The sequence below is a fragment of the Thunnus thynnus genome, chromosome 6 (genome assembly GCF_963924715.1).
Source record: "Thunnus thynnus chromosome 6, fThuThy2.1, whole genome shotgun sequence".
NCBI lineage: Eukaryota > Metazoa > Chordata > Actinopteri > Scombriformes > Scombridae > Thunnus > Thunnus thynnus.
In genome coordinates this window covers 12,006,762-12,025,105 of record NC_089522.1, presented here as the reverse complement: position 1 = coordinate 12,025,105, position 18,344 = coordinate 12,006,762, and the positions used below count along the sequence as shown (strand labels likewise).

At 41.8% G+C, this 18,344-nt stretch overlaps 1 protein-coding gene across 3 annotated transcripts; it reads right to left on the bottom strand.

The window, feature by feature from the left end:
* Positions 1-1,616: 1,616 nt before the first annotated feature.
* On the bottom strand, positions 1,617-18,160 carry LOC137184233 (transketolase-like). Of its 3 annotated transcripts, XM_067591704.1 has the most exons (14): positions 17,585-18,160; positions 15,358-15,475; positions 14,569-14,682; positions 13,491-13,588; positions 10,384-10,575; positions 9,946-10,064; positions 8,503-8,699; positions 8,177-8,341; positions 6,771-6,927; positions 5,750-5,880; positions 5,555-5,638; positions 5,276-5,369; positions 4,998-5,120; positions 1,617-2,444 (listed from the first exon to the last, which is right to left on the bottom strand). In XM_067591704.1, the coding sequence occupies exons 1-14, from the start codon at positions 17,689-17,691 to the stop codon at positions 2,257-2,259; spliced, it is 1,887 nt and encodes a 628-aa protein (XP_067447805.1). In that variant the 5' UTR covers positions 17,692-18,160; the 3' UTR covers positions 1,617-2,256. The 3 variants fall into 3 exon arrangements, with proteins under 3 accessions (XP_067447805.1, XP_067447806.1, XP_067447808.1); XM_067591705.1 differs by lacking the exons at positions 13,491-13,588; positions 14,569-14,682; positions 15,358-15,475; positions 17,585-18,160 and adding an exon at positions 10,760-11,038; XM_067591707.1 differs by lacking the exons at positions 13,491-13,588; positions 14,569-14,682; positions 15,358-15,475; positions 17,585-18,160 and adding an exon at positions 10,766-11,038.
* Between the last annotated feature and the right edge of the window lie 184 nt (positions 18,161-18,344).

The window sequence follows — 18,344 nt, the reverse complement described above, 5'->3', positions numbered from 1 at the left end:
AGGAGTTGTGGGATGTTTTGGTCAGAAGATATGTTATTATGTCTTATTCATTAATATAATAATTATATTATATTTTGGAGTTGGTCAGGTCCAAAAGTGTTGGAGGATCTGTATCTGACTTGCTGACCATCCAGTCAGGAGAAGTGTTATCATCATATTATTGCCTATATCCTTTCAAAACCCCCATTGTTTAATCTCCAGTCTGTCAACCAGATATGTTTTGACTTCAGTCAGTGATAATGTAATCTGATGGTGTCTGTGATTTGGTCGACCCTGGATGTTTAGACAGGACATGACAGAGAGATCTCTTTCACATGTTCTGTCTAATTTGAAGGATTGTTTAAAGCAATGATTCCTCTTGCAAGATGAATTCATAAATAATTAAAAGGTACCTTTGCTCAATACAATACTCTGAAGGGTTTCCCAGCTACAACCTTGAGTGGTCTGGTATAGATAATGTTACCAGTTATTGCTACATAGCAGATGGTACTGAGTCATTCTGATGAATGTATGACTTTTCTCTACTTTTACCACTGTTACACAATATTTTTTATATATTTACCAACATCCTGTTTTGGTAACTTGTTGCCACAGTGACCACTATTCAGGAAAAGTTATGTATGCACGCTTTTAAGTGTGCAAAATAATCAAAAAATGATTTGCAAATAACCTTAAACTAAAGACCTTGTTCAGACATCGGAGGAAGAGCTCAGGTGTTAACATTAATGATGGCTCTATTGTATTCAGTGAGCCATGACAGTGTGACAGTGAGCCAGCATGCACAATACCAGCAGCCTGACACTGAAGCAGCTAGGTGGAATTCAGCCATCATTAACTTAATTATTTACACCTGAGCTTTTCAAACTGTGACAGTTGAAAAAGGTCTTCCATGGAGAAAGACGTATTCTTGAATAAATCAATTCATGGCATCTTGGGAAAAGTTTCCAGAGCTCAAACAGATAGACAGGTGCTGCATACCAACAAAAATGAACCATCAGCAAAAGCTGAAGACCTGACGTTTCTGTCATACTATTCAGTCATACTATATACACCATAGTGACTCATACACACTGACTGAAAGACCGTATGCTCCTTAAGCAGAGTCCAGCTACAATTAGCATGTTACCATCCCAAGCATGTAACCTTTTGCATGTTATTAAGCTAACAGGCTAATTTGACACACTAATTCCTTTGAAAAACTGTAATTAGCGTCAGTAAGTTAGCATTTATACAGATAGCATAGTAGCACTAGACCTACTAGCATACTAACATTAAGTTAACGTTAACATCATATTAACAAGTACTGTTAGCATGGTGATGGGATTTTGGTCTTTAATGTTTAATGCACATAATTATTAGAGATTATCACAAGAGATAGTTTTTTGTCAAAACAAGTTAGGTTTTTGTCAAAAGTTGCTACATGTGAGCTACATAAGTGATACTTCATGAGATGTCCTAAGACAACAATAGATGTGGTGGAAGCAGAAAATAAGTTGCCTCTGCTAAATTTTTAGAAAAAAAGGAGAAAAAAGGGATTTTGATGTAAAATCAAGAAAAACTTTTGTAATTTGACCCTTCATGTGACCACAACCCACAAGAAAGACTTCAGACACGTGTTGTGAAGAAACCATCCCTTTATTGGTGTGAAGCTGTCCCATCCAAGTCAGGGTCAAAAGGATTAAAAACAGTCAGTGCTCAAAAACAGACCAAACCAGAGTTTCTCCACACCCTGCTGACTCTAGTGGGGTGGGATTTACAAAGTCGTACTGGGTGCAGACGTACGCAGCGCTGCGCCAAAGAAGTGAGAGGGGATCCACAGAAATGATAAAAAATAATTCACTTTACTCCAAACCACGTTCACTGCTTTTACTGAAACACTACAGCAGTACCAGAACTTTCTCTGAGAGGTAGGAAGGGGTTGGGGGGCGGGGGGTGGAGGTGTGTGTGTGTGTGTGTGTGTGAAGGAGAGGGGGGGTGTTTACTGAACTCACAAACTGATGGGGTAAAAATCTTGGGTGGGGGGGGGGGGGTGTCAAAACCACATCGATGACAGTTAAAAGAGAAGAACCAAGTTATCTTTTTATTTTTTCAAACAAATACTAATAGATTGTTTTATGAGGAGGAGGGCGTGCATGGGCCAGAAGTGCCTCCCGTCCTGTGTTGGTTTATTTGTTTGTTGTCTCCATGGAGATCACCAAGTCAACCACGGAGTCCTTTACCATGTTGTTTGCCGCTGCTGTCACAGCTGCAGCATCCTTACTTGGCGTTGGCGGAGCTGCTGAGCATCTTGCGGACTGCCTGAGCGATGGCATCACGGTCGATGCCAAAGATTCGGAGCAGCTCGTGGGGTTTGCCGCTGCGGGGCACCTGGGAAACAGCCAGGCGGTGGACGGTGAAACCAGTCTCGTTCACTACTGCTGAGCACACCGCTTCACCTAGACCACCTGAGGAATCACAGACACAGAACAGTCAGACAAAAAAAAAACTGAATTTATCTCCTAAAATTCAGATTTAGATGTCTTATTTAATCTTTAATCTTCCATCTATCACCCACCCACCCTTCCTGCCTTTGATCTCCACCCCTCTGTCATATAAAATCCCTCACACCTCCATGGGCAATTGAACTCTGCAGTGATGTGATGTGGACTGACAAGACCGCTGCAGCCCTCCCTCTACTTTCTCACTCATCTTCTGTCTCACTTTTACCCCCTCCACCCCCACTCACGCATTCACATCTCACTACAAACCGTCACTCAAACATTTCTTATTGACTGAACATGAACGCACACGAGGAATGAGAAAATTAGGAAGTCATTACTTAGTCCATCTTTCTGATGTATTCCCACCCTGTGGTTGACGTACTAACTGGTATGTACATGTGTGAATGAAAGAGAGAGACATGTTCATTCTACAAAACCATATATAAAGAAATAGACTTGCATATTTGAAACTGACAACCTTTGTGTGTCTCTTTCTCAGTTTTGTGTGTGTGTGCGGTGCTGAAGGTAATTGTGGTCCCACAATTAGACACACTATGAAAATGGAGCAGCTACTCACTGCTGATAAAAATATAACTGCGGAGAATTATATCCTTGGAAAAACATGTTTTGTAACTATTTGTAAAGGTTTCACTCACTCATCTTGAGTCACTTAATGTAATTACAAACTGGTAAAAGAGTGATAACTTCTTGTATATTTTGATGTTTTGCCTACAGCGGTGGTAATATGTGGGGATGGGCACATTTTTTGGACACAAAAATAAAAAAAACTATTAACTGGCAAAACAATGTAGTGTGAACATTGTTACACAGCAGTTTATACATTATAGAGTCCAAGTCACACAACGTATCTGGATCAGTTTCTCTTCCACCAGCTTTTGTAAATCAAAGTCATCTCTGATAAAAAGCTTCTTTCTAAAAAGTTGGAACCTGATATTCTGATTTTCTGTCCATGTTCAGTACTGCACTGGATCCCAAAAGATGTTGTTGGGTTTTTTTTTTAAATGATTGAACTTGCGCACACAAATTATTATCTTGTTCATGCAAAATTTAAAAAAAACGAACAATTTTCTGGGACTTCTGGGGACTTCCAGTGTTACACCATAGTCACCATTTACCCATCTGTTCATCACATTCTCTCGCTCCCTGGATACCACTTAGCTAACACACACACCGCCCAAAAATATTATATTGTTGGACAACTTTCTTTTTTTTAGTTTGAAGATCAACACACATGCATGTATCACGACCGAGCTTTTACATTTTCACTTGTCCTAAACTACTCATGTGGGTTTATAGGTGTGTGTAAGTGTGTATATGTGTGTATATGTGTGTATATGTGTGTGTAAGTGTGTATATGTGTGTGTATGTGTGTGTGTGGACTGTGAAGCTAAAGGTGCTGCCTTCTTTTTTTGATTATGGCAAACAGACACAATCTCAAAGGATGGAGAAAGGAACTACATATAGGACAACATAAACACACCGACATAACAGGAAAGAGAGAGAGAGAGAGAGAGAGAGAGAGAGAGAGAGAGAGAGAGAGAGAGAGAAAGCATTTTTTGGACACTTGTATTTTGTCATGCTGGTACTGTATGTAGGTCAGCGAGAGCCCAAAGGCCGCAGCTGAAATAAAGAAACCCTGACAGCCTCTCCCAGCTCCTCCTCTTCTACCCCCCTCCACCCCCCATCTTCCCTTCCCCCTCCATATTCTGTTTATCATTTCACCTTTTTTTATATCTTCCATCTCTCTCCTCACATCCACAACCTTCACCCTAATTCTCTGCCACAGACAGAATCTTTATACGTTAGTCCTCTTCATGCTCTTCTTCTCTGTCCTCCCTCGCTCAGACTCCAGCCTCCTTGGAGCATCTCTATCTGAAGGCAGACCTTTGTCATTTGCTGCTCCGGGCCTATTTATTCATGAGCTGATAAATAAGCAGCACAAACACGTGAGCAGCTGCCTAATAATCTCTGCTAGTTAAAGCTCCTGCTAATGCCACGGACCCCCCACAGATGTGACTGTCCTGATTTTAACTGGACATGATTTTAACATTCTGTAGATTTATGCAGAAAAATGACACTTAATCCTCTTCAATGGGTCCAAATAATATAGAGAAATATATGTATAATGTTTGTATAAATAACTCTAAATTGAGATAAATTTGTTAATTTCCTATTTTTGACCGTGCATTTCTGGCATTTTAAGATATTAGTAAATCTATCAATATTACCGAATATACCAATAAGAATTATAATTTTAGGAACATACCACAGGAAATAAAATAGATTTAAGATGGTCTTTCAAAATACACACTTACTGTATTACAGAGTCTGTAGGATAGATTAGAGACAGAAGATAAGGACACGTGACAAAGGTTACAGGTTAGTTGAACCCTGGATATGTGCTAAAATTCACTTTCTTTGCTCAGGTTTACATTTAAAGAAAATAATTCAGCCATATCTTTGTTGTGTTTTTGGCGGCGCTGTCAGCCTCCTCACCTTCATAGTAGTGGTCCTCCACTGTGATGATGCGTCCTCTGGTTGCCCTGGCATTGTCGATGATGGTCTTAGAGTCCAGAGGTTTGATGGTGAACGGGTCGATCACACGGATGTTGATTCTCTCTGAGGGACAAAAGAGGAAGGTGGACACTCAGTGAACAATCAAACCGATGCTTCATTTGGCTATACTTTGTCAAAGCCATAAAGCAGAATGTGTTGCTCAGTGATTTCTGCTGACATGAGTTAGTTTCTTTCTTTCTGTCTCTCTTTCTTTGTACCTTTCTTCAGCTGTTCAGCTGCAGCCAGAGCCTCATGGAGAGTCACTCCTGCTCCAATCACAGTCACGTGGTCATCATTGGTTTTGTACACAACCTGAGAGGGAAGCAAAGATATATTTTTATGTGGAATCCATAAAGAAACATGCACACAGTCTTGTCAGATAAATCATTTGTGGTAACGATTGAATTCAAAGAGCAGGAAAAAGTATGAAAAATAAATGGATTTTATTTAAATAGTACATAGAAAAGGGATGATGGTGGGAAAACACTGCTACGAACCTTAGCCTGTCCGACATGGAAGTCCTCGTTGCTGTTGTAGATGATGTTGTTCTCTGGGCGGCTTGTTCGGATGAAACACAAACCCTGAAACAAACCAGAAATAACCTTCATGTGTCTGTATGTATAACACAGAACCAGAGGAAATCAGGCATTTCTTTTTCTTTCTCAGGTCTTATGATAGGTGATTACAGGTACCTTTGTGTTGGCAGCAAGCTCCACGGCCTTCTCAGTGGAGACGCCGTCGCTCGGGTAGAAGATGGTTGCCGTGGGAATGGCTCTGAACATGGCCAGATCCTCCAGACCCATCTGAGAGGGCCCATCCTCTCCTGAATACACACACACACACACACACAGCAACATCAACAGACAAAAGTCAGCTACAGTAACACTCACACGTTTGATGTAGGCTGTAAAATTGATTCTAGTAGACTGGCATGCATTCAGACTGGAAACGTGGGCATGCAATGTACCTGAGGAGGTGGAGGAGAAGGTGAAAGGGAAGGAGGAGGAGGAGGTGAAAGAATCAGGCCGCTCTGTCATCACCTCCGTGACACAGAGAGAGGGAGAGAGAGGGAGGGAGGAGTGCTGATACCAGGAGAGGGAGATGGACAACACAATAACAGAGAAGGTGAGAAGATGGAGGGAAAAAAAGGTTTAGGATACAGGGAAAGTAAAATCAAGAAATACTGAGGAGAGGTTCGACCCACTGCAGTGATATTAACAAGGCAACAACATGTGACAAACCAATGAACAACGTAAGTCTGGATTACTTTGACCAATGTGCTCATTTTAAAAAATATTATATGAGTTTGACTTGTTTTTAAATCCTTCAGTGGGCTGAATAAATCCAAAAGCAGAACTATGTAAAACTGAGTTTAAGAAAAGTGTGTATTGAGAGGAACACTGGGTGACAGTAAATGTCATAATGAATGCAGCTACTTCGGTCTAGAGGTCAAAGGTAACTGAGGCTGTGATTGGTTTAATATTGACAGTGGTGTATGAAATGGTAATGAGCTATAACAGCGGTTACAGTGACTTGCATACAAGATCACTCCACAGATTACCACAGTTACCGTATATGCTAACAAATGTTCATCACCCTAATTTGTAATCTATGATATCATGTGTGTTTTCCCTCGCTCATCTGAATGCCACTGAAAGGTCAAAGGTCAGATTATTTCGGCTATGATTGGTGGAAGGAGAGGTGGGTGCTGACCGATGGAGACACCGCAGTGGGAGCCGCAGAGGTTGATGTTGCTCTCAGAGATGGCAGCCATGCGCAGCTGGTCGTAGGCCCGACTGAAGAACGTTGCGAAGGTGCTCGCAAACACCACATTACGGTCCCGTACTGCGCAACCTATCGCCACGCTGACCTGTAAATGAGAATAGAGAGAGTGAGCAGGAGGAGGAGGACGACGTGAAGAGAAACAAGAGTGAAACAAGCTCATACACAACACGACATTTAACACACAAAAAAACAGATGAAAAATATTTAAGGTGTATTTGTTTGTATATCAAGAAAGAGGCAGCGAGAGCAGTAAAGATTAAGTGGGACTCAGATGTCAGAGATCATCAGTTTTGTAAGGATACATTTAGTTTCTGACATGCAGATTATAATCATTCAGGTGTGATTATTCATCACAAAGTAGGCTCCAATGCGAAGAAAGATATAAGTTTATTTTACTGAGCTCCTTACTGCAAATTTACTCTAAATCAGTTTGGACTATCATATGGATTGTCATGATTTTGATCATGGTCTCCAAACAATGACTTTGGCGATCTCTTAACTTCTCATCTAACGCCAGCAACAGCTCAAAATTGAAATTTGTCCAATACTTTTATGATAAAATACCTGCACAACTAATGACAGCCTCAGTTGTACTTTGTGTTTAGTGCTAATTAGCAAATGTTTGCATGTTAACACACTAAACTAATGTGGTGATCATGGTAAACATTATATGTGCTAAACATCAACATACTAACATTATTGCTGTGAGCATGTTAACATGCTGACATGAGTATTTCACTCAAGTACAGCCTCACAGAGCCACAAGAATGGCTACAGATAGTCTCATTTATACCTGCGGCACTCAATACATTCAACATATACTAAACTATCCCCATTGTACCAAATGTACTTGGGTTTAATGTGTAAGTAATGTAATCAGTGTACAGTAAACCCTTGTTGTTGAGGTTACTGTTATTAAAAGGCTCAGAAAAGCCCACAGAGAGCAGAAACACTCTTGACTGCAGTAAAACCTTTAGAAACAACAGAGGATTACAGATTGGTGGGTAAACATGTATAAAAATAGTTCATATTTATGCCAAAATGTTTTTAATAACTTCTGTTATGTACTGACTGATGACGGCATCTGTCATTACAGTCTATATTCAACTAGCAACTTCATTCAGACTGATGAATCAGAAGTTTGGAGGTTAGTTATGGTCTTTTTTAACATAAAAAGACCTGACTGTCAGGATTTTTTAAGCTGTACATGTAAAGGGATCAATGTTTGCTGCGCATGCCTCATGTTTTTCTGCGACACTTCATCTTTAAACACTTTACACTGGACCAAAAACCTTTTCAGCCTCCTAACTGGAGAGCTAACATCTCTTTCGTACCATGTTCTGCTCAGCAATGTAACACTCCACGTAGCGGTTGGGATGTTCGTTCTTGAAGAGCTCGGAGAAGGTGGAGTTCTTAGTATCTCCATCCAGCGCCACCACGTGATCGTTGTAACGGCCCAGCTTGGCCAGAGCCATTCCGTACGCCTTCCTTGTAGCAATCTGGTTACAGAGAGACAAACAAACAACTAATCAGTCAACTGCCATTAAATACAGACAGATTATTTATGTACACCAGATATCCCAGCTGAGCTAAAGCTTTATTGTTATTGTTATTAAGATTATTCAAGACGTCTCAGCTTGTCTGCCGCCATTGATGCTACCTTGTCTCCAGGTTTGTAGCTGGGGGCGCTCGGCATACGGATGTTGCGCAGACTGACAGGTGAAGCGTCCTCATTGGGTGGAGCAGGGTAGAGGCGCTTGTTGCAGCTGATGATGCGGCTCTGCAGCTCCTTGATCACATTCTCGGCCATGTCTTTGGGCAGAGGTTTACCGTGCCAGCCCATCTTATCCTCGGCCGCTGAAAGACACACACACACACAACTGAGGACTAATTCAAAATATGTATTTTTATCGTCTGATATCTGTGTGGATTTATCTTCTTTTATTATTATTTTTGTACATTATTATACAGGAGTAAAATTTCAGATGGAGAACAAGCAAACTTTTTTATTTATAAGAAAAATAAAAGCGATGCCAAAGAGCAAACTTGACTCTTTATGTGGTGAGAGCTGTTGTGTCCATGCATATTAATATTTCGTGCACATTAATATTAATTGATAAAGAATAATCCTGAAAAATTAGGTAATAGGTCCCACCAGAGATTACATGTATGCATTTGTGGTATTAATCAAATTTACAGAAAATGTAAAGTTCATATACTCTATAAACCAAACTCCTGATGTCCATAGTTATCTCTTATGTATGTGCACATGCATAAAATAAACCACAGCCAGCTGTCACATATAACAATCTTCCACTTCAGTGGGTCACAACAGGCTACTTCACAGGTCAAAGGTTAAAGTCGAGAGGCTGTAGGCTTATACCAACACTCACCAGTTCTGAAACAATCTTATGTAAACAAAGACATACTCCTCTCTTACACACACACACACACACACACACACACCTAACTGTTATAACAACTGTCTCTTTACCTTTTCTTTGCATCTCTGCCTCTTTCTCCCCCTCACACACGGTCACACACACACCCCCTCATTGTTATCACAACATGAGCACAATGGGATGTTGCTGGAAGTGTATCCTACACATTTCTGAGGGATTACTGAGTTGCAGCAGCCAAAGCACTAAAGCGCTGTCAGGATTACAGCGAGTGAGGGCCCCTGCGAAGTGACAGCGGGTCCCTGGGGCCGTTTAGAAAACCTCTGACAGAACTATTATTCCCAGTCAGTTGCCGCCGTTTTACAAAGTCATCATTTACAAACAGGGTTTTGGAGCAGATTAGCAATAAATGCCCAACGTCATGGTTATGAAACTGCACTGAATTTCTACTTTTGATATATATGTTGCTGAGAGTTTTGGTCCAAAATGAATTGAGAATTTAAGTGATATTTAGACTAAATAACAACAGAATTACGCCACCTAAAGTAGTTAATTGCGGTTTGTGGAGCACATTTTAACAACTCACATCCTCTATACTCTATTTGGGGATTCCTGAAGAACAAAAGAACTCCTCTTAAACTCTACATATCACAGGATAGCACTGATATTTAACCTCACACACTGTGTGTGACTGATTATTGTACCTGGGATGCCCTTGCCCTTAATGGTCTTGGCGATGATGGCGAGTGGCTGGTGGCGGGGCTGACTCAGCACCTTACACAGCTCCTCCACACTGTGTCCGTCCACAATGATGGCATGCCAGCTGCAAAAACAGGAAAGAGCCAATTTTAAATGCAGTCCTGCAGGAGCTGGGATTTCTGGGCCTCCTGAATGAATATCTCCCCCCCTTTTTGATGAAATAATCCTACTGGAATTATAATTCATCCAATAAGATTCATTTATTTGTTATTTATTTGTAGTTTAGTTCTCTTTGGATTGACTACTCAAGTAATCGTTTGATCATTTCAGCTCTGAAGGACACATACTCACCTAAAAATTTACACAAAAAACAAATGCACAAACACTTTATATCCTCCTTCACCCACTCGCACACCCTCACCCCTCTGTCTTCCCCCGCTTACCCGAAGGCCTCGCAGCGTCGCTGGTACTTCTCTACGTGGTGCTGGAGGGGCGCTGGGTCGCTCTGACCCAGGCGGTTGATGTCCAAGATGGCAACCAGGTTGTCCAGCTGGTAGTAGGAGGCGAAGGCCATGGCCTCCCACACTGAGCCCTCAGACATCTCTCCATCACCCAGCAGGCAGAACACCCGATAGCTTCAAACAGAGAGAGAGTTTTCAGTAAATTCAGAGTTTAGACAGACAGATAGATTCTTGGAAAGAGATGAATAAACAGTGGAGAGAGGTAATTTTCCATATCAGCTCCATTTTTCCCCTCAGCACATCCTCCCATCTTTCTATAGGGTTCAATGTGACAGCTGAGCCTCACACCTACACTCACACACACATTTCATCCTCCCCGCCCGCCGCGCTCTGATCATCCTCACTAGTTGCTCCCGTGGCGTAACGACTCCTGACAGCTTTCCAGTCAAATAGACACATTCTCATTAAAGCTGGAAGATAGGCCGAGACATGCCGCATTACACCACGCATTCCAACCCCGAGCGCAAAGAAAAAACCACACGGCACCGAAAGAAAATAGAGAAAGAAGGGAAAGAAGAGAAGAGAGGGAAGGAATTCCACAGAGGGAAAGATGGAGAGAGAGAGAGAGGAAAGAGGTAAAGATTTAAGACTGGAGGGAAAAAGTGGGAAAAGAGGAAAGTGCTACCAGTTAAACTGATCTCTAAACCCTAAAGGTGTCTCCTCCCTGTCATAATGATATATACAGATGCACTGAGCAACATCTGGAAAAACTGCCAGCTTGTGTTCTTCATTCAAGCTCTCCAAAATGATTATCTTATTCCAGCACATGGTGACTTTTCTTGGTTTGAAATGTATTTTAGTCAGATTCTTACTAGTAAGTGTAAAATTAGATGTTATAAGAGCAGCTGTTGCATTTTGGATGTGGATTGTGGAACTTATTTTGTGGATCTTTTTAAATAGACTATAAAGCTGTCTTAGTTTTTTATTCTTTTTTCACTTCAATTATTGGTGGTAAAAGCTGAATAAAATGTAAGACATTTTGCCAAAGGTGATACTAATATGCAACAAGATCAAGACTAACAAGAGTAAGTAACAAGATGAGATTGTGTATGTGTGTGTGTGTTCATCTTTATTTCATCCTGTCTTTGCAAGGTGAGAATAACAGATCAAGATGAGGTGATATCTCTCCCTTAAAACAGCCCAAACCAGTCCAACTGGCACACACGTGCACACACACACACACACACACACACACACACACACACACACACACACACACACACACCCCTTCCTCACTCTGTTTCACCCACACCATTACACCCTGCCAACAAAATACACTCCTCTGCGAGGGTTTACTACAAAGTGTGAACCAGCATGAGGAGAAACTCTGTGTGTGTTTCGTCCAATAATCTCATATTGTTCATCTTTACAACTGCAGAGTATTGAACGAGACCCACACGAGCATGAAGCGATGAACAGTCAGTTATTCAGTCTCATCTCAGCGCTGCTGATAAGCATATTTGACAGCTTCGTGCATCTATCGTTTTTCTTTAATAAACAACACCCTCAGAGAACCTGAGACGTCTGTTTGGATGTTTGTAGGATTCATTTCCTGTGACAGTTTAATAAGAGATAAAAATGTAACATATTCCAACATTAAAGTTTTTTATTTCCTCATTATCCTACTGAGCAGCATTCTTCAAGGTCATGACAGTACGACAGATGCTTTTGTATGCTTGCTGCATTCCAGGAGAAATTGTTTAGTCGATCCTGCAGAGTGGGTTGTGTCTGTGTATATATGTGTGTCCAGGAGGCGGTGATATAGTTGCCACTCAGCAGTTTTTACCCCAGATTGCGTTGTGAAACCAGTGATGCAGCCTTCTAAGTGAGTGTTGAGCCATTATGTTGCATCAAATTAGCTTGACAAGCTGCTCTGAGCATCACAAGAGAAACATATACGCTCTTGTGCACACACAGTTTGGCGATCACATGTATACAGTATAATCAGCCGTTTACACGTAGATGCAACAGACACACAAACGGAGATTTTGTCGTTTTTGGAAGAGAAGACATAGGGATAGAGCGAGGCGGAAGGAGAGACGAGGGAGGAATTGTGCTCTCGCATGTGTGATTATTAGAGCAGAAACAATCGAGTGCACACAGAATGCAGAGAGAGAGTGTGTGTGTGAGAGAGAGAGAGATATCAAGGGCAGCCAACTCAGACTGCAAGTATGGCATTCCCTGCACGCCTGTTTCATTGCATCTGCTGCGTGCAAAAAAACAAAATTGCCTTTGAGACGGTCTCCCTCTGATCTGTTCACAGCACAAATGTGTCAAACTACGTCCCTCAAATTCAAGAGTTCAGCTCGGATGCTTCGGTATCATATCTGTAAAAAAAATGCGGGTGTTGTGTCCTACTACAGGCCACGCAACTGTCTCGTGCTCTCTATTGTCGCACTGAAAGCCACACGGCTCTTTCTAGATCACGCTAGAACAAAGGAGACACATGTGGACTGATCTGTTAGAGCGATGCAACTCCGCTAACATTCAGCTGAGGTGTGCATCAGTCTATTGTGATGTAAATATGTTGGAATTGTTTTTCAATTTTTGAAAAAAAATTGCATTCATGCCTCATTCATCTCTAAATTTGAATTCCACCTTTGTCGAGAGGCAAAATAATCCCTATCACTGATTTCTTTAACCGCTTGATCTCTTCCCGGAGTCATCTCTAATCTCACGTTACTGATCCCTCATTCATCCTGATCCGAAGGTAAAACTGATCGGAGGTCAGCTCTCCTGCTCTCAGAGCGGCTGCTTAAATGCCAACCCAGACAAAACCTGTCAGGGAGGGTTTGATCCAAAGCTCCGGGCTGAAATGTCACATGTCAGCACGGCTCGCTGCAGCGTACAGTCTGTCACGTATAATTTCATACCGTCTATAGATGCAAACTGAGCTGCGGCGCTCCTGCATGTATGTGTCTTGTGCATGTTGGGAAGGTCTCTGCCTGCGTCAAGGTCTGTTTCTCTCTAAGGACAGTTTGTGTGTGTGTGTGTGTGTTTATATATGAGTGTGTTTTTATGTACCGTACCTGGCCTTGTCAAAGTACTTTCCAGTGTAGGCCATTCCACAGGCAGCTCCCAGCCCATGACCCAGAGATCCAGTCGCAACATCCACAAACTGCTGCTTCTGTTAGCGCACACACACACACACACACAACATATCTTTTGTTCAGAAGACTGCACAAGTTTTAAGCATGCAAATACAGCGGATTCATTCTTTTTAATTTCATAATGTGCAAGAAAACACAGTGACAGTCAAACTGTTTGGACAGTAACAGTACAGTCTGTGTGCTGCAGTGTGTCAGCGTCTGGCTTTATGTGAACATGGGGTCATTAATGTCTGCAGCAGAGGAGAAAGGAGCTAAGGACGGACCATCTCTGTCACACAACAACATCTTTGTCACAACGTCTCTGCCTGTATACAGTGTGTCTGTTATCTGTGTGTGTGTGCTGTCTCTATGTGCATCATGTGAACATGCTCTAAGTAATCATTCACTACCTTTTTGGGGTCGTGACTCCTGACGGTAAAATAATCGAATGTCTCATTACAGGAACTAAAGCTTCATAAATTTATAGCGCAGCGTGAGTCACAGTCAAACTGTTTCTAGCAGAGATGATGAGACCATCCTGAACAGCTTTAAGGAAGGTTTTTCAAGGCTACATATTTGAAAGTTTCAGTATGGTTACATCCTGTGACAAACATTTACTTAGTCATGTCATATTAATATTTTAAGATTCTTAGATGCTGTCACCAAGTTTGCCCAAAGCCCAAGTAAGCTGCAAGCAAGAGTCTGACAGACGGCCACATGCAGTAAGAGGTGAGGAGCAAAGTCAGCCTTAACCAGAAGCACAACATGTTTGCAATAAGATGTTTGAGTTGGTGGGAGATTTGTTCTGAATGCATATCAGAAAGATATTTAGGTTCTGACTCTGAGCGCTGCTTTATTGTTGCACAATCACGCATGCTTTTCACAAAATATCTGTTAAATCAACACACAGAATAATAGTTTAAGTGTTTTGATGCTTTCTTAATGCATATGTGTTGTTATATTGGAATGCATGAGTTATCAGACCGACAACTTCCTGCAGGTCTGATTGCCACCTCACCGGCACAGGATGTCCCTCCAGGATAGAGTCGACCTTGCGGAGGTTGAGGAGCTCGTTCTCCTTCAGGTAGCCCGTCTCCGCCCACACAGCGTACAGCACGGGGGCCGCATGACCCTGAAGGAGGCAGAAGTGAAAGAGATTTGTAAAAGCGATAACAGATGAAGTTTATTGTTTGAAGTCGTTTCCAGTCTTTCCTGCACAACCAAACGTCTCGCTGAATGAGATGTGTGAGAAAGAAAAGGAACGTTTTTATTGTGAAGTGTATACGTGTCAAATTAAGCATGAAATTTGGCAGAGTCACGTCTGGAATTTGCCACCGACACCTTAAAGACATCAAATGATGAAGAAGTTAATCATGTGTGAAAAATAACCTGCAAAAAGCAAGTAATTAAGCTGAACAAATACAGTGTAGGTGCAGATACACATGAGGAAATTTTCTGTTTTACCACAAAGGTTAATTAAGACACACACACACCAAGAACACACCCACACACTCAGGAATTTCACGTTCAATCAACACACTATTCATTACTATCTACACCTCATATCTACACCTTATACTGCTTAAAGGCATTTGTGCTACTTAAATCAAAATATCCAGTCAAGTTTGAAACTTGTTTCAGAGCTTGTTTATCCAGTAGCACAAAATCCATCAACTGCAGGACTTAAATCTGAATTTTGTGGCATAGTAATAAATAAGGAGCAGCTTTATATAAATAATTATTTGGAAATCAGTGACACAGAGTGTGCATGCCACCAACATGGATAACGTGTGGATATGTGTGCTACCTTGGAGAGGATGAAACGGTCGTTGTTGGGGTTACGGGGGTCTTCGGGTCGGTACTTCATGGTATGAAAGAACAGCACAGACATGATTTCTGCCGCGCTGCAACATGATGTCGGATGACTGCAAGAAAATGATGGTGAGAGAGGAATTAGGCACGCAGCAGTTACATAAAAACATTACGTGTTCCTCATTTTTCCATCAGTTTAAATCTATAAGCGTGTCCAGAGCAAACTGTAAACACACAGATGCAGAGAGGAGAGGCAAAACGGGGAAAAAAAGGAGAGAAGAGCGGCAATCAGAAGTGGAGTTTGACAGTTTGAGCTAAAGTGTAGTAGTAGTGGGTTAATTCATGCTGCACCATCTGTAGTCAGAGAGTTAGGCAGATGGCACACTAGTCTGATTGACGTTGTCAGGGTCAAACAGTCAGTAAGTACATTTAGAGTCTCTTTCAAACACACACATCAAATAGTGGAAATGCATTTGGAGGATGTTCCTCTCTTTCATTCATTCGTACACACGTGTACAAAAGACATCATTCAGTGTGTAGATTATGATAAATTTTGATCTCTTGCATGTTATTCGTCTGTTTATTTTCAAACCACATGCCAGTAATACCTCACTCAGGCCTTTTTCCTTTAATGTCCTGAAATGGGAAATGTGATCAAATAATAATAAAAATAAGCAAAATTAAAAACAGTAAAGGATGATGAGTAATCACAACCTTCTCAGGGATGAAGGATGTCATATAAAAGGGTGAAACGGTGACTGATGTCATATTTATGGATGCTTCTGTTGAAACGTGATAAAATAATGACCTCTAAAAAAAATGGAGTAAACAGAAAAGGGTCGGCTACAGTCCAGTCTCAATTTATTCTGTCTATGTTGCAGTTAACACCAACTGACCAACATCTAAAAAATACCTCGTCATCAGTGCTTCTCCTGGTTGATTTTATTAATAGAAACAAACAAACAAAAAATAAAAACAAAAACAGAACTAACTGGTCTCCTGTGAGGCTACAAGTCAAACATTTTAAATGTATTTCAGAAGGACATTTTTTAAATAGTGAAATAATACTCTCCTCTTCTCTGTCACCATGTTTATGGAAGAGCTGAGCCTCAGGCAGGGGTGTAACTAAGCATTTTCTTCACAGCTTAGATCTATTCAAGGTTTTTATGTTTGTATGTCTCAAACTGGAATTTTATTTGTTAATATTTTTGAATGAACTGGAATCAGCTACTCTTGAAACAGGACACTCATCGATACATCTCTTCATGAAGAAAAACAGCGCAGCTAGATGTCAGAAACAGCCGTTTAAATCTATTTCCATCTTATTTTCTATCCCTCCAGATACGTTACAGAGCGTTTGTCATTTCGGATTGTATTTTGAAATTTCTAACCGGACGTGTTTTTTCTATTACAATCTGTCTAATTGACGCTGCGGTGACAAGCAGCACTTGCGGTACGCAGGCGCGACGTGTCGGCAGGAGCGCGTCCGTGCGTCCCCCCGGTTCCATTCCGCTGCGTCCTCACAACACGTCGCCCCACGAGCCGCACCAACGGGCTGCACGGGATCATGCACCGATCCGGTCTCTGCTCCTCCTCCGTTACATAACCGATCACATAACGTTAAGCGGTAGAGAGGGAACCGAGCACTGGTGCACCTGCAGCACTCTGTGACCCAATCTCCAAATCTCATATTATTAAGTGTTGTATGATTTGAAGGGACGCTCGTGCAAAGCAAACAAGTCTGTTCATTTAATGCAGAAAGTCATATTACTCTCACAAAAAAATCATAAACTGAAATCCAAACGCGAAAATGACAAATAAATGCGCTCTGACCCTTAAAACCTTTCAACCGTCCTTACTGGAGAAGTGCGTAAATTGCGCACAAAACATGTTGGTACTGAACCGTCTTTACGCACAGTAAAAATAATAAAGAACATTTTAAAAGTCATTAATTTTATGTATTACACAGGACGCAAAGATTCTTATATTCTGCATCATCCTGCTGTAGCTACTGGTCCTCTTCTAGGTCCATCAGGAAATAGTCTTAAATTCCCTCCTCACAAATCTGAGCCTGTATTTCTCCTCTAGTTTAATAATGCGTCCTTCAAAAAGACAAGTGCATGAATCATACAATAACTGACCCAGGACAGTAACTGTGGCTTTTTTTGTGTGTCATACTCTGTCTCCAGCTCGGTTTAATCTCTCCCTCCTCCGCCTCTTACCCGCTGCCCGCTGCAGTTGTCGCCTTGATGGAGTTGATCCGGAGCCGGCTGGCGATGTTCCTGAGCGCCTGCACAGTCTGCTGGTCTGGTTTATGGTAGTCCTCCATCTGGCCGATGCACCGAAGTAGAGCACACACACGCACACACGCGCTTGTTAAAAGGAGTTAAGAGTTAAAAGTCCCCGGTCTGCTGCCCAGAGAATGCAGGCGATGAGTGCGCAGCGGTCGATCGCAGGGGTTAAAAAGAGACAGTGCCGTTGAACCTGAGAGAGCGAGACGGCGGGAGGGGGCGTGTTTGCAAGCAAAGCCTATGAATATGGCTAATCTAGGGCTAAAAGGAGCCGACAGTTACTCCAAACTGTCACGCATGAGCACAGCCAATAGTAGGAAGGCTTTGGGCCAAGGCCACGCGCACCCTTCGCAAGCGCAGGTGCACGCTCACACGCAGTCCGGCACGCTCAAATTCAATCTCAATAGTGCAGCAACGCGTCCTACTGTATCTGATGACACGTTTCAAGGAGCGTAAAACATAAACAGTGACGCTCCTGGTAAAAAAAAAACAACAAAAAAACAAAACGTGTTTAACGTTGTGACCAATTCAGTATAAATGAATCATAAACAGTCAGATTTGTGTGTGTGTGGTTTCATGTGAGACAGCAACAAAATACATTATTTCTGTCTGTATTTCTGGCTCATCTTCACACTGAGTGACAGAGAGCTTATATTCTTACTTCCATCACTGTATACAACTATACAGGCTG